The sequence below is a fragment of the Hemicordylus capensis genome, chromosome 1 (genome assembly GCF_027244095.1).
Source record: "Hemicordylus capensis ecotype Gifberg chromosome 1, rHemCap1.1.pri, whole genome shotgun sequence".
NCBI lineage: Eukaryota > Metazoa > Chordata > Lepidosauria > Squamata > Cordylidae > Hemicordylus > Hemicordylus capensis.
The window spans coordinates 382081346-382097881 of NC_069657.1; the positions used below are offsets into that span (position 1 = coordinate 382081346).

At 42.3% G+C, this 16536-nt stretch overlaps 1 protein-coding gene across 3 annotated transcripts in view; it reads left to right on the top strand.

Annotated features, from left to right (window-relative positions):
• Positions 1–95: 95 nt before the first annotated feature.
• Positions 96–16536, top strand: part of GPR137B (G protein-coupled receptor 137B) — a 30340-nt gene continuing 13899 nt past the window's right edge. For 2 of the 3 annotated variants that reach the window (XM_053300026.1, XM_053300046.1), the window contains exons 1-2: positions 100–631; positions 12629–12678. In XM_053300026.1, coding sequence (XP_053156001.1) covers positions 263–631; positions 12629–12678 — 419 coding nt within the window. In that variant the 5' untranslated portion in view covers positions 100–262. Of the gene's footprint in view, positions 632–12628; positions 12679–16536 lie in introns of all 3 variants that reach the window. The other variant, XM_053300036.1, reaches the window with a different exon arrangement.

Here is a 16536-nt window from a genome sequence, read left to right on the forward strand (position 1 = left end):
GGAGAGGAGTGCACACAAAGAGCAGCTTTTCTGAGTTGTTCCTTGCCAACTGCTGACGGAGGCAGTCCTAATGAATCATTCTGGATTGTGATCATGTGCTACAAGCCGTCAGTAAACTGCCAAAGAGGAAGTGCAGCTTGTTTTCTTTTTCTTGGTTCCTCTGCTGTAGGAAGATGAAAGCTGGAGGAGGAGGAGGAGACGGTAGCGGCAGCCACAGGAACAAGAGGCAAAGTTAAGGAGTCTGCCTGCTTCCAGAGCTCAGATGGAGGCCCTTGAGTGGGACTCAATGAACAATGACACCCTTCCACCAACGCTGAGTCCAGCTGTGCCTCCATATGTTAAGCTGGGTCTGACCATTGCTTATACTGTCTTTTATTCACTCCTGTTTGTGTTCATCTATATCCAACTCTGGCTGGTCCTTCACTACAGGCACAAGAGATTCAGTTATCAAACTGTCTTTTTATTTCTGTGCTTGCTCTGGGCTTCTCTTAGGACAGTCCTTTTTTCATTTTACTTCAAAGACTTTATCACTGCAAATTCTCTCAGTCCCTTCATCTTCTGGCTTCTTTATTGCTTCCCAGTGTGCCTCCAGTTTTTCACCCTGACACTGATGAATCTTTACTTCACTCAGGTAAGGGAACAGACAATTCTGCATTTAGCTTGATAGGACTGTGACAGAATTCTGTTTTAAAGGTTTCTACAGAACATCCCCCCCCCTTTTTTTTGTCTCTGTTGTCTCTGGAAAAGATGCAAAGATAACTTTTCTAATGAACTGTATCTGTCTCAGTATTTATTGAACAAAATTTCCATAGTGTCAATGGAATCCTCTTTGTACTTTGGAGATATGGCAATTACATTAAAAACCATAGATGAAATTGTCCTGATCCTCAAAGAGAGATTGTGACAATCGCTTTACTCATCATTGATTGATTGATTAAGTGCCATCAAGTTGATTCTTAGCGACCACATAGATAGATTCTCTCCACTCAGCATACCAGCTGATTTTGCCAACAGTGCAAAATAAAGTTTCACAATTCACTCATGGTTGCTCATTAGGGAGTCAGGGTCAGGATTTCAGAGCTACATTGGTTTTAATAAATAAGTTCACTTATTTAAACTGTGTGTGTGTATGTGTATGTGTATGAGTATGTATATGTGTGTGTGTGTGTGTGTGTGTGTGTATATATATATATATAATGCAAACCTCTTTGCAAGCTTGTATTCTGATGCAAGAGTTGTTTCTTTCCTTAGTCTGAACCAAAACAAGCTATTCAAAGAGGAACAAAACATTCTGTGTTGGAGATTTACATTAATTTCATTACTCCTGTCAAATGAAAACTGGTGCAAAATTTTGTGCAGGAAAATTCTTCCTGAGAGCAGCAGATGTAGTGAGTCAGGATGTTCCTGGTTCATTCTCACTGCAGCTGCCTTGCTAGGTGGCCTTAGGCAAGCCACTGTTGTCTCAAACTCAGTCCTCCTTCCAGCTATTTTACAGGACTTATTTTTATGTTTATTACGGATTGGAGAAAAAATATATGTGAAGTGCTTTGAATACTGAGAATACACTGCTCTGTTTGAAGCATGATTATTAGTACTATTGAGCAGTTTGATCCAAGGACCAGATATTTAATACTAAAAGAAACATCACCAAGTGGAACAATGATGTTTTTTGGTTTTTTATTTAAACAAATCACAGAAGACATTTCTCCAGGCTGTTGAACTTGGGAGACCTCTGTTCAAGTCCCTTCTCATTCTGTAGCTCACTGTGGGCCTAGGTATGCCATTCTGGTTTGCAATCTAATCTTATGCATGTTTACTTGCGAAGCAGTAACATGACCACCAAGGAAATGTACAAAGAATTGAAACCTGTGCCTCAGTTCTCCATATGTAAAATTGGAATAATGGTGATATCTCACAGGGTGACAGTGAGGGTGGACCATAAAGAAGAATTAAAAATGCTTTATTAATAATAGTTCCCAGACAGACCTCTGTAAAATGCAGCTCAGATATTGTTCTAAAAGAAGTATTACTATTAGCTGAAGTAGCACACAAAGGCTAAAAGGCAGTTGTGCTAATTTTTGCTTGTAAAAAAAGCCTCCCAAGTAAAAATAAAGAATTGAGAAATATTGATCTATTGATCAATTGATTGATTGTTATTATATTTGTACACCACACCCAACTTCTATCTCTGGGCGGTTTACAGCAACATAAAACAAATTAAAACAGAAATTTAAACCTTAAAACAATTAAAAACCACATGTCTAGTTAAAAAGCTTGGGTGAATAAATGTATCTTTAGAGTCTTTTTAAAAGTTGTTAGAGATGGAATATAGAAACAAATATAGGAACAGAGACTGAAGTATTATAGCACACTCCACAGAGTAAACCAAGTATATTCCTACTTCAATAAATGCTTCAAACTATAATCAAGAAGTGACAAGTTTGGCTTGTAATGCAGCATACTGTACTGTCAAGAGTGGCTTGTTAAAAAAATAAAATACACCTACATTGAGACAGCAGACAAGCAAGGACAAGTGTGAAAGAGGAGGAGAAGAGATAATGACAGGTCCATAAACTTGTTTGGAGACAACTTTCACCCAAATAAAAAGAAAGACAGCCTGGTTATGCATCACCATGCACAAAAACCAGCCTCTTTAGTCTGGAGAAAGTTATTGATTGATAACTCAAAGAGAGGGCTGTCGAAGTGATAAAGAACAAGGCCATAATATTCAATAATGCACTCCTTGGGACATGGTTGGGCTGAAAGAGCACTCCACGAAATTATGTCAGTGGCCTAACAAACCATAGTTTAATAACTAGCAAATGCCTAAGAACAATTGGCAGAACAAGAGGTCCACTGGGACTTGATAGAATAGTTACAAGAGTCATAAGCAGAGACACTTTACAAATAAAAAGCTCACTTGAACACCCTTCCCCCACTTGTGTAGTAAGAGAAAAAGAAGAGGCACAGTAGCTTAGAACAGCAGGACATTCTTAAACTTGCAGCATCTTCTGTAGTATGAAGAGTCAGCAGAACCCTAATTTCTTCAGTGTTCCTTCACACATGCTCTTAAGGGAAGAACTGCATGTTTCGCAAACATGTTTTCCAGTTAAGAATTATCAGGGTGATGGACAAGGGAGAATTAGTGGACAGAGGAGTTGTTTAACCTGCTCCTCTATCCACCTATTCTTCTCTATAATCTCTGCCTCTCCCACCTCACTTCCACTCCAGCTGGGTTGATTGCTAACCTTTAGATAGAAGCAGAGGGGAAATGGGGGGAAATGGTTGGATGTGAGAAGCTGCAGGAAAGAATTGGCAGGTGAGGAAAGATGTAAACCCTCCCCTGCAAATCCGCCCCCCCCGCACATTAACTTAATAACACAAACAACGGGATTGAGAACTCCATGCTTATTGCATAATCCATGCAGTACTGTTCTGAGTCACAAGTGCTTCTTATAAGTCAGAGGTTTTATAAAACTGTCAACTGAAATAGAAAGATATCCCAAGCCATTGAATCACAAGCCATTCCATTTCCCAAGCCATTCATTATATACTTGTGTCTCTCTCATGGGTAAACACACACTCACACTTTTTTCTATCATTTTAGATATAGCTGTAACTGAAGGCAAAGTGTGCTGTCAAGTCGATGATTCCTGGCGACCACAGAGCCCTGTGGCTGTCTTTGGTAGAATACAGGAGTGTTTTACCATTGCTATCTCCCGCATAGTATGAGATGATGCCTTTCAGTATCTTCCTATATCACTGCTGTTCGATACAGGGGTGTCCCATAGTCTGGGAAACATACCAGCAGGGATTTAAACTGGCAACCTCTGGCTTGCTAATCAAGTCATTTCCCCGTTGCATCATTAGGTGGCTTTATAGCTGTAACTAGAGTATACCAAAATAACTGGGATTTGAATGCATGAGGAATTTAAGCTGATGAGACTTGTCTGTAGCCAAGAGTAAATCAACAAGTGGTTATAGTACACAATTACTGTACTATTTAATAGGGATGTGCACAAAATGATTTTTTAAATTTAATTTGTGCCCAAAACAAATCACCCCTGATTTGTTTTGTATCCAAATCTGCCCCCTCCAAATCACCCCAGGTTCAATTTGTATTTGCTTTGATTTGATTCAGATTTGGACCAATTCAGACCACTTAACAAGGAGCTAGGGGCACCAAATTTGGGTGGTGGGTAAGTCCCCATGGGTGCCACCTACCACCCAAATCTCAAGGCAGTGGGACACTTGGTTGATTTTTAATGGTTTTTTTTTTGTTTTTACTGATTTTGTACATTTCCATCATAGGAAACAATGGGGATTCGAACTTGCCATATCCTAATCCTAACATGGATCCCCAGCTTTCTTTCTTTCTTTCTTTTTTTAAAGCTAAGCTCTAGCCCTTGTAGAAGTGGAGTTATGGAGCAAAATGTGCAGTTTTTCAAGTGTTTGGATTCTTTGGTATATAATAACCTTTCCTTATAATGAATCCCTATGAGAATTCATTGCACACTGTCATTTCTTCAGTTCTTTTTGACTGTCATTGGACAGTGCCAACTGTTAACTGCCATGTGCCAACTACACCACCACCCCACCTGCAAGGCAGTGGGGTACTCATTTTAATTTTTAGGAATATTGAAATGTTTAGATTCTTTGGTGTCTAATAACTTTTCCTCCTAATGAATCCCTATGAGGATTCATTATACGCCTTCATTTCTTCTGTTTCATTTTGACTATCATTGGACAGTGCCAACTGTCAACTGCCATGAGTCAGCTACATTCTCCCCCCCACTAGGGGTGTGCATGGAACCGCCACACTGCGGTCCGGCACTGGGGTGGGGGTCGCTTTAAGAGTGGCGGGAGGGTTTACTTACCCCTCCTGCCGCTTTCCCGATCTGGCGCCGTAAATTTTAGAGTAATTGGGGCGGCAGGATACCTCCCTGCCGCCCCTTCCCCTCTGCTCCTCGGCAAACTTCCCAAGAGTCCTTTGCACGCGCGCGCACATCTTCATGTCTCTGACATGCGCGCGCGCGCACAAAGGACTCTTGGGAAGTTTGCCGAGGAGCAGCGGGGAAGGGGCGGCAGGGAGGTATCCTGCCGCCCCAATTACTCTAAAATTTACGGCGCCAGATCGGGAAAGCGGCGGGAGGGGTAAGTAAACCCTCCCGCCACTCTTAAAGCGACCCCCCAACCTCGGACCGAACCACCCAGCTCCGGACCGGTCCAGACCGGTCCGGAGGCCTTTTCAATGTCCTCCGGACCAGTCCAGGCCCATCCCTAACCCCCACCCCACACATACTGGGGTACTCAGGGGTTTTTTTAAGGTATTTTTGAAGTGTTTAGATTCTTTGGTGTCTTCATTACACACCTTCATTTCTTCTTTTCATTTTTATCCCACTTCTTCGCTGGTGGGGGTGGGTAATTAGTGGCATCCCATGTTCCAACTACCCCGCAACCCACAAGCCACTGGGTACTCAATTAATATTTTAGGAATTTTTGAGGTATTTAGACTCTTTGGTGTGTAATGAATCCTCATAGGGATTCATTGTGAGGAAAGGTTATTAGACACCAAAGAGCCTAAACACTTGAAAAAAATCCTAGAACATAAACTGAGTAGTACCCCACTGCCTTGCAGGTGGGAGTGGGGTGTAGTTGGCACATGGCAGTTGACAGTTGGCACTGCCGAAAAGAATAGAAGAAATGAAGGCGTTTAATGAATCCTCATAGGGATTCATTGAGGGAAAGTTATTATACACCAAAGAATCCAAACACTTGAAAAATAATGACCACACATTTTGCTCCATAACTCCACTTCGACAAGGGCTAGAGCTTAGCTTTTTTTTTTTTTTTAATGAAAGCTGGGAATCTGGGGGAAATTAATAGGAGGGATCCGAATCTCTCAAATCAATTCAAATCAAATCAGGCCCAATTCGATTTGTATCCGAATCTAGTCAATGGACCACAGGGGTGATTTATTTTGTTTCCGAATCAGCTAGATTCAGGTACAAATTGATTTGTACCCAAATCAATTTGCACATCCCTACTATTTAATTATTATTTGCATTTATATCCCACTCTTCCTCCAAGGAATCCAGAATGGTGGATATAGTTATGTTTATCGTCACAACAATCCTGTGAGGTAGTTCAGGCTGAGACATAGGTGACTGGTCCAGAGTAGCCCAGAGATTTGCATGGCTGAGTGAGGATTTGAGTTTGGTTCTCCCCAACCCTACTCCAGCCCTACTCTAACCACTACTCTAAACTAGCTGGTATGCCTATATATGCCCTGTTCACATCCAACTCTCCTTTGATGGTTGACTTTGGCATTAATATCTTCCCATCTGTTGTCTCCACATGTGCAGTTTCCACTGAGATTGTAATTACTTTAGGATGGGCAGGGCATGAAAGCAGGCCCCAGCAGGACTCGGCCTCCACAGGGATGGGGTAGATGGGTAAGCAGTGACTCATTAATTTCAGGATTCAGTTGGCAGGGAATTATAATCGTTTTGCAAAAAATAAAACAACACAGCAAAGCAACAAAAGAGTAATAACACAAATAAGTTAGTGTCAAGTCAACAGGTGTCATCAGTCCACCTAAGGCTGGATTTTTCCAAACCTACAACATACTGCTTCAGCAACCTGTCCTTCTCCCAAGCTGCCTCCCTCCATTAAGTGGATATGTTGCTTTTTTCACTGCATGTACACACAAGAGAATCCAGGGCCACCTAGATCTTTATAGCATGTCTGGATGGTAGAAAGAAAAAAATAATGTCACACATTGCAGTGTGTGAATTACACAGACATACAAAGTGCCCTTCCCACATTCTGTTTAGCTCCATTATTTTGGATCATTGCAAAGGTGTATGTTTTTCACTGGGGCAAAGAAAATAGAGCTAGATATAGAAGGGGAAACAGCCTGCTGTGTACTGTGCATTTTAGAGGGTTTCTCACAAGACCTTGTAATATTTTTTTCCTTTTAGGGAAGTGTTCCATGGTTAGTTGCAGTTGGCAGGAAGTTGTTAAAGAGACACCAGCTCTACTTCTGTGTGTGAGGTCTAGGACTTTCAGCCCAGATCCCGTTATAGTTACCCTGCATAGAGAGATAAGTCAGTTGTTAATATGTTAATGGATGCCTGAGTCAAGTTGAGTCTTCAGCTTTACTGTTCTTACAATTCTATACCTGTGCGTTCTTGAGAATATCCAGGAAGGTTGTGGTTCTGCATAAAGCCTCCAGTATCACCACAATAAAGGCTTCTTTGCTCAGTGGACTGGGTGTGAAGGGCAAGAAGGAAGTGATTTCCGCATCTCTTCCCTCCCTCCCAAAGCCCTTCCCACTTGTATAGATATATTTGGGAGGGTCTCACAGCCCTCAGTATACAAAGCTTTTGGAAGGAGGGGGGAGATACAAAAACCACTCCCTGCTCCATGCCTGGTCTGCCGCACCAAGAACAACCTGTATTGTACAGCACAGTGATGCTGAAGGCTTCTTGTGGCTCCACAGCCCTCTTGCCATCGTCAGCTGTTGTCATAAGGACTGTGCCCACTTTCAGTCTTTGACCCTGAAGACACTGTGAACAGTGGCTGACATTCAGATTAAATTACTCTGAAGTACTTCTACTGAAATTAAGTAGTCCTTTAGAATAATTCCAGAGCAGTACTGTAGTACTATTGTCTCAGCCCGAATGTCAGCCAGTGTCTCTAACATATTTGACTGGAAATAAAAACGCACAAGCAGCATGCTAGATTCAGAAAGAACAATCTTCAGTTTTTCTCTAAAAGTGCTTCATATTCCATATTGTTTACACTGTGTACACACCTTTTATGTTCAAAAGGCTTGTTAAGGCATAATCATCTACCCGAAACATCTAAATATCTTAGATAACGTTAGTTAAATTGATCAGTTAGGCAAGCCAGATTTAAGCTACTTCATGGGCCTTCAAATTCTGCTTTTCATGTTGTCTTGAAGAGGATTCTGAAGTTCAAAGGCTTTCTTTCTCTGTCACATCAAAGAAGTTGGATCCATAAGGTATCAACATACCAAGCCTGCAGCTTGTGAGATTCAAGGCAGGGTGATGAGGAAGGGACAGAAGAGGAATAGAGAGTGTCAGTGCAAGAGAGATGTTGCTGCCTGGACCAGCAAATGGCTCCCCCTTCCTCCCCTCCCCTTTCTCTCGCTGACTGAAACACCCATTTCCCTCTCTAAGTTCTAGGCTGCCATAGGTCCTCTATTATAGAGGTCAGCTCTCTTTTGGGGACCATGAAGTTTTTCACACTGGGCTTTTAAAGCCTTTTAGTGTGCATCTCCTCTGGAATGGAGTGCATGCGCTCACATATCAGGCAAATTTACCTCAAAGTCCCTGAGATCGGGGAGCACTTCACACGCAATTTGGGTTTTTCACTGCCTGTTAGAGTGCAGCCTGATTTATATTTGGGGTAAAAAAAATCCGCTTGTTGCATCAGGTTTTGGGGATACATTTGAGTTCGCAGTAAAGCCTTGTAAAAGAAACTCACGGTAAAACCTGTTGTGTGGAGAACTCCCGTGTCCTCTCTTCCCGCCCCCCACCCCATGACTTGACCACCCTGCTGACCATCAAGTCAGGGAACATATCTAATATTGAAGTTGCTGCTTCGTCCCTCCTGGATGAATTTAAACAATGGGATTGGAGGGAGTAAAAAAAGAATCCTCACGACAACCAGGGTGAAGACTCTGTCTCTGAGAAACTGTTCATATGCTTTTGGTTGTGAATAATGATCTCTGATGAAGCATTTGTGAAACAAGGATTTATTGCAAAATCTTGTTGACACATATGTATCATATATATGCAATATACATTCATTTTGTTGTACTGGGAATATATCATTCACATTGTGGAGAGTTGTATTTTTTGTTATATAAATAGTTTGCATTATGTTTATGTAGTGGTATTTCATTTTGTATCATTTATGGTAGTACCACTCCCCTATATATTTTTTTTGTCCAGGATTGGGGCAGCTTGGTGGGGGCGGGGGAAGAATTAGGCAATCATTTTATACTTTGATGCATGGTTGTTGTTTAATGTTGCCATCGGGGAAAAGGTTGGGCTCACATGTTAATTCATATGTACAGCTATACATATATATTAGCATATGCAGATTTTTTTGCAAATTAGTGTCCTCATTTCACCCTCTGTTGTGGTGATGAATGTCATATCCATGTCCTCTTTTTTGGTGATGTGGACTTGGCCACCCTTCTCCCTTCAAAACACTTCCCTTTTCTTCATTTCCTATTGAATCGCCCCCTTTCTTTATATCTGCTAAAAGCCTCCTAATGTCACAGCGGGGAAATGACTTGCCTAGTGAGCAAGAGGTCACTGGTTCAAATCCCTGCTGGTATGTTTCCAAGACCATGGCAAACCCCTATATCGGGCAGCAGCAATATATGAAGGTCCTGAAAGGCATCATCCCACACTGCGAGGGAGATGGCAATGGCAAACCCCTCCTGCATTCCACCAAAGAGAACCACAGGGCTCTGTGGTCGCCAGGAGTCGACACCAACTCGAGGGCACAACTTCACTTTACTTTTATATCTACTTAGAGAAGCAAATGTGAAATTAAGGTTTTCCCTTTGCGTCTCTTTCTATACACATATAAGGATACAGAATCACTTGTGAGTGAGTAAGCAGAGGTGACAAATGCTTACTCGCTTCAGTGACTGCTGTCTGAACTGGCTCATTTCCCTGGCTGCATGGCAGGGCCAGTCCTGCAAGGTAGGAGGAGCCTTTTTAGGCCAGTAGTGAGTGCACTCATTCAGCACATGAACCAGGCCCAACATACTAAGAGTTGTGCATGGGGAATGTTTCCATGCATGAAAATCCTCAGGGATGTATTTTACAGGTAGCTACAGAGGGAAGCCGGGGATGGTCAGAGAACACCCTTCCCTTCTGTGTGCGCGCAGAAGTATCCCCCATGTACAACTCTTAATCAGTATGTTAGGCGAGGTCTCTAGTTTAAGCTTGGCTCTAGACTGCATGTCCACACTGCAGATCTGGCAGTTGTGGACGCCAAAGCTGGCTATGTGATCATTTGTGCAATCAGATTCATAGTATCGGTGCAAGAGAAAACATATTTGCTTTTACCAAGTACCTACTTCCCCCGCCCCGCCCCTTTTTTGGTTTGATACTGAAGCATCAAACAGAATCACACATGGCCATTTACCCAACCCCATTCTCTAAGCACAGCACATCAGTTGTGCTCTTGAGTAGAGTGTTAATAATCACATTTTTTAAAAAGAGTAGAAACAAATTGAGGAAGATTTAAAGGACAGCAGATTCAACCAAGATGCTAAAAAGGGTTGGAGCACATGACACACGAGGAAAAGGCTAACGGGAAATGGAAAAAGATATATATGTATATATCTCAGAGAAAAAAGGGGATATACCAATTTTAAAGCATTTAAAAGGTTTTAGTTTAGAATAAGTGTTTTTTGTAGGACTACTCAAGGAGAAGTGTGTAGTGGGGAGGGATGTAAGAGGCAAGAGTAATAAAGGGGATGTGGATTTGAGCAAATGCATGTAACTGAGGTCCATTCCAAATGTAAGACTCCATCCAAACAACACAGCAACCATTTTCATTGCCAAGATACGTGGAAGCAGCAAGCATTGATAGATTTTTGGCAGGGTTTTGATTTTGCATTTATACTTTTATCATATTTGTCATTGCAGTACTTTAGATTAATATATTTAGCTCTACAACTTTTATTACCCAGCAACAGAAAGTTGAATCAAGGATTCAGCTTGGGATTGTTTTTAATGAAAGGAGGTATATACATATAACAGTAAAAATAAAATTTTGTCTGAAAAGATACACGACAGAAAGATACTTTAATGTACTCCTTTACCTATGATTTAAATATGATTTAAAACTAAGATCCTTTGTTATTACTCTGGTTAATGAGGTACATGGGAATACAAGTTTTCAGATTCAGACCCAACACTGATCTTTTCATCTTCAAGCATTCTTTAACTTGCTGTTAATTTGTTTCTTGAAGTATTATTTTACATTCATGACATGCCTAGTTGATTACTATTATGTGGCTTTTAATTACTATTAGACCTATTACAGAGGGTTTTAAAAATACTTCAATAGTGGTTAAAAATGTATTATGCCTATAGTTTGAGATGAGTGGATTCTGATGTCTCTTGAGTTATAAAGTGTATATGTCATTATCCCATGTCCAACAATGCTAGAACAAGGGGTTTTGAACTATTTAGACTTTACTTTCCTTCAAAATAAAAACAAAGTTCAAAGATCCAATTCTGCTTTTATATTTGTTAGAGACCAAATCTGCTTTTTAAAATTATTATATTTGTCAAAGAGGCTGTGTTGCATCTTGGACTGGATATAGTGCTGTGTATTTGGTTTTGTTCCCATAAATCGACTGATCGTTTCCCTCTGATTTTTCACATGGAGGATGATTTGTTCTTCCATACGATAGGTTTTTTGGTACCATACCTGCAAGTCAAGCTCTAGCAACTTCTGATATCTTTTGCTTTGATTCCTTACTTTTAAAAGATAAGCGTTCTCCAATTGCATATTGATTTTTGTTTCTGGTATATTGAAATTTGTATCAATTTCCCTGATCTATGTTTTCCTAAAAAGTCCACAGTGTACATTTTACATTAATTTCCACTAAAATCAGTGGCACTCAAAAGGTTTTAGTTATCCTCCGGATTACAGTCACAATCCAGAAAGCTGCTCTGGGTAAAGATTTGTAAACACAGTGAGATTTGGGTTGCTCTTGGTCCCCCCCCCCCCCCCCCGTTTCTTGGAATAAAAGTATTTCCTCACGTGACATAAAAAGCTGCTTCTGAAATTCCAAATGAGTTTACACTGGACACACAGAACTAGTATCATGATTTGGCAGTTTTTGCTCTGAGTTTTTCTATCTTAATTTAGTGTTTTGCTGAGATTCCTTTAGCATCAGAACACAGCTCTCTGTTGAAGATGTACTTTATAAAGCCAGCTGTATTTATGTGGATTCTGTTTTAGCCCAAATAATCTTGCTAGCCCTTTATTATTAAATGGCTATACATAGCTACTCTACTTTGTAACACCTTACATTATGTCCATCTCCATGTCCGAAATTTGCTGACAATGGGGGAAACTGCAGAAATGCTGCTAGAGCTACTGGCTGTTCTTATCATCTTCAGCGATGCCTTCCAACTCCATAGCAGCCCCAGGGTGCAGCATTATGGCTCTGAAACACTGCACATCATGTTAGCACTGCACAATCACTATTTAGAATATTTATATACTACTTTTCAACAAAAGGTTCTTAAAGTGATTTACATAGCAAAAGAGGAAACAGTCCCTATCCCAAAAAGGCTCACAATCTAAAAATGATTTTTAATTATTTTCAGCATGTACAGCCCAAAGATGTGGACAGGATTCTTGGAAGTGGAAGTCAACCATGTGCACTCTGCATCCTTGCCCATCCTGACTTTAAAAACCTGTCAGAGAGGGACAAAGTAGGCAGAAGGAGTAATACATTATTTGAAATATAATCAGTTTGTCCGGAATACGAGAGAATACTACTGTATTTGTAATGTTTACAGTAAGTGTAATATGTGTTCTTGTTTTATTACAGGTGATTTTCAAAGCTAAATCAAAATACTCACCAGAACTACTTAAATACAGGTAAGAAACTTCTATAGGGAGTACAAGGAAAAACAACAATTCATTGGATCATATTTTAAGATACCTCCAGTAAAAACTCTTTTCATTTACTCAAGTAATAATTACATTAAAATATTTCCTTATATTTCCATAAAGGATTGTGCAACCCTCAGGAACTTCTTTTCATAAGACACAGTGGGCTGCAGAGGGAAAGGGAGGTTGACAAAAATTGCTGCTCCCTGGTAGCATGTGCACAGTATTGCCCTGAATGTCAATCAGTCATTTTGAGGCACACTTCAGTCTACTATCCTTTGAAATTAGTAAAGTAGTCTTTCTAAAGCTCTCCTTGCCACCCAGAAATATGTCCCTGAGGGCTGCACAGCCACAAATAGTCACTGATATAAGTTTCCCTTACTATGTTACCACCTAGAGCCGTTTGGTTGGGGTAGTATATAAATGAAATAAGTAAGTAAGTAAGTTATCGTGGGGAGAAGTTACCTTGAGCTTTCTTCATGGGAGTGGCTAGTGGCTCCACACTTTTTTTAGCAAATGCTGTACAGTCTGAAATTACCTTCCATTTTACTATTTTATTGCAATGTTTAAAATGCTATGGTTTCAAATATGTTGTTTGGATGTGTTCACAGTGAGTAGTTCTATTTGGCTTTTTTCTTCAAAATAATTGAAACTGTATTCCTTTATTTTATTTATATATTGTTAGATTTATATACCGTCTTTCGTAAAATTAGGTGGTTTACAGATATTAATACAATAGAATTCCATAACATCAAATTAAAATATTAAAATCAATTAAAACCATAAAAACATAAAGCACCAAAAAGAGGCATTAAAACACACACACACACACACACACACACACACACACACACACCAGAGCAGCCAAAAAGGAGGTACTGACAACCCCTAAGGTGTACAAGCTTGAACAAATACAAGTGTTTTCACTTGTTTTTAAAAGCATCCATAGATGCCAGAGAATGGACACCCACCAGGAGAGCATTCCAGAGCCTGGGGGCAACAACAGAGAAGGCCCTGTCCTGCATGTTCAACAGTTGAGCCTCCCTCAGTGTTGGCATAACAGTGTGTGATTTTTAATCAGCCTTCCATGACAATGGAAAAAATTCATCATCTGTGGGGACAATGTGACCATTTAACAAATGCTGCAGTATATGTTGGAATTACTTTTGCCAATAGTTGCTACTTTTCTTATCTATATATTTAATTCTCCTGGGTGCAGCTTAGAATGTGTGTCCCAGCTGATTGGCTGGGCAGTGGAGGCGCCTGATTGGCTGAGGTGCATCCAGAAGGATTGGACGGCGGCAGGCCCAGCCGCAGAGGCCAGGTGCCCGTTGGAGGCCGGGGCAGGAGGGAAACGGATGGCAGGACTTCCCTGTTTGCCTCCTGGTAGGAGGAACAGCAGTGGCGGGACCCTTTTTGGCCGCTCGGTAAGGAGGGCCTGTAGCAAGAGAGGGGGCAAGAGAGAGTGGGGCAGGAGGGAGGGGAAGGGGGGGCCAGAAAGTGGGGCAGGAGGGAGGGAGGGAGAGTGGGGCAGGAGGGAGTGGGGAACAGCCAGCCCCAAAGAGCACACAGATGCTCTGTGCGGGTTGGCTAGCTACACTTAAAACATATGCAGACTCTTTGTAGTAATTTGAACAGGTAGTGTCAAAGAAAAAAACCATCAGCATTGCCAAATATTTTGTTCCTGTCCTGAATACTACTTCCTTTAATAAAACTTGTTGTGCAACAACTTTAATAATAGTTGCTATAGACAAAAGTCTACTGGATCCAGAGACAGTTGAGTTGCTTTATGCAGTAGCATTGACTGGTAGCTGCACATTGCTGCCAACAGGGAATATTATATTTCATGTTTACTTTCATTTCCAACAGACACTGGCTAGTGTCAAGTAGATTGTAAAGTAAAGTGTGCCGTCGAGTTGGTGTGGACTCCTGGCGACCACAGAGCCCTGTGGTTGTCTTTGGAAGAAAAAAGGAGGGATCTACCATTGCCATCTCCCACGCAGTATGAGATGATGCCTTTCAGCATCTTTCCTATATCGCTGCTTCCCCATATAGGTGTTTCTCATAGTTTGGGAAACATACCAGTGGGGATTCAAACCGGCAGCCTCTGGCTTGCTAATCAAATCATTTTCCCGCTGTGCCATTAGGTGGCTCTGCCAAGTAGATTACAAGGGGGGGAACAGTGAGGTCGTTCTCACAAGCAGTCAAGACTGGGCTAGGGCAGCTAAGCCCAGGCTTGGCTAGCTGTGAGAACCATGGGGCTCCCAGTGCTGCCTTGGCAGCAAACCTGCCTAGGGAGTCCGCCGGTTAGCCAAGGTTAAGAGCACAAGTGCGTCCTTAACCTGGGCTAACTGCTCATGGGTTGGTGCCAGCTGCTCCCAGCCAGTACTGATACAGCAGTAGGTTCCCAGCATTCACTGGGGGTATCCCCACAATGCACCATGCGCTGGCATGGTGCATTGTAGGATATCTGGGGCTGGATATCTGGGGATATCCAAGGCTGCCTGGGACAGTAGTGGACCATCTGGGCATATGATCCTCATGCCCAGCCAGTCTTGGGGATCGTCTGCGGGGGAGGCAGGCTTTTGCTGCCTTCCCCACCACCTGCCAGCTAGCCTGCTCATGCAGTCATGAGAAAGGACTCAATGTATGTTAACTATTTAAAGCCTTCCTGCCTTTTAAATAGTAGCTACATTTTCAATTATGTGTTTAATGACATTTAAGTAGGTCATAAAATTATAGTTAGAGGCAAAGTCCCCTAATAAAGTAGTATATGTGAAAAAGCGAAAAACTGCAATAGATTTCAAGAACTCAAGGGTATAGCTAGATTCAGTGGTTACTAGCCCACAGTTAGCCACACATAACTAGTGGGCCCCAGATGGGTAGTGATGTGCCTGGACTGTTCCAGAGGCCATTCTACAGGCCTCTGGACCAGTCCGGACATGGGTGGTTCGGATTCGGGTGGATTGGGGTGGGAGGGTTCCTTTAAGGGCGGGGGAGAGTTTACTTACACCCCCCCCCCGCCGCTTTCCCCTGTCCGGCGCCCGTATTTTCTTTAGTAATTGGGGCGGCAGGATACCTCCCTGCCGCCCCTTCTCCCGGCACTTGGCTGCACTGCAGTGCAAAAGGCTTTTAGAAGCCTTTTGTGTCTGTTTGCGCGCGCACACAGTTTCTTCAGTAATCGCTTAGTGCAAAAGGCTTCCCCCGCTTAGTGCAAAAGGCTTCCCTGCTGCAGTCAGTGCAAAAAGCTTTTAGAAGCCTTTTGTGTGTGCGTGCGCAGGATAGAAGGGGCAACAGGTAGGTATCCTGCCACCCCATTACTGAAGAAAGTACGGGCGGGCGCAAAAGGCTTCTAAAAGCCTTTTGCTCTGACTGCAGCAGAGGAAGCCTTTTGCAGCGAAGCAGGAGAAGGGGCGGCAGGGAGGTATCCTGCCGCCCCGATTACTGAAGAAATTGCGTGCATGCGTACACACACACAAAAGGCTTCTAAAAGCTTTATGCACTGACTGCAGCAGGGGAAGCCTTTTGCACTAAGCGATTACTGAAGAAATTGTGTGTGCGCACACACAGACACAAAAGGCTTCTAAAAGCCTTTTGCACTGCAGTGCAGCCAAGTGCCAGGAGAAGGGGCAGCAGGGAGGTATCCTGCTGCCCCAGTTACTAAAGAAAATACAGGCGCCGGACTGGAGAAAGCGGCGGGAGGGGTAAGTAAACCCTCCCCTGCCCTTAAAGGAGCCCACCCCCACCCCAGTGCCGGACCGCAGCTCCACGGTTCCGTGCAGACCCCTACAGATGGGTACACTCACTGCCACATCAATAAACACATTAATACAGTTCAGTGGGGAC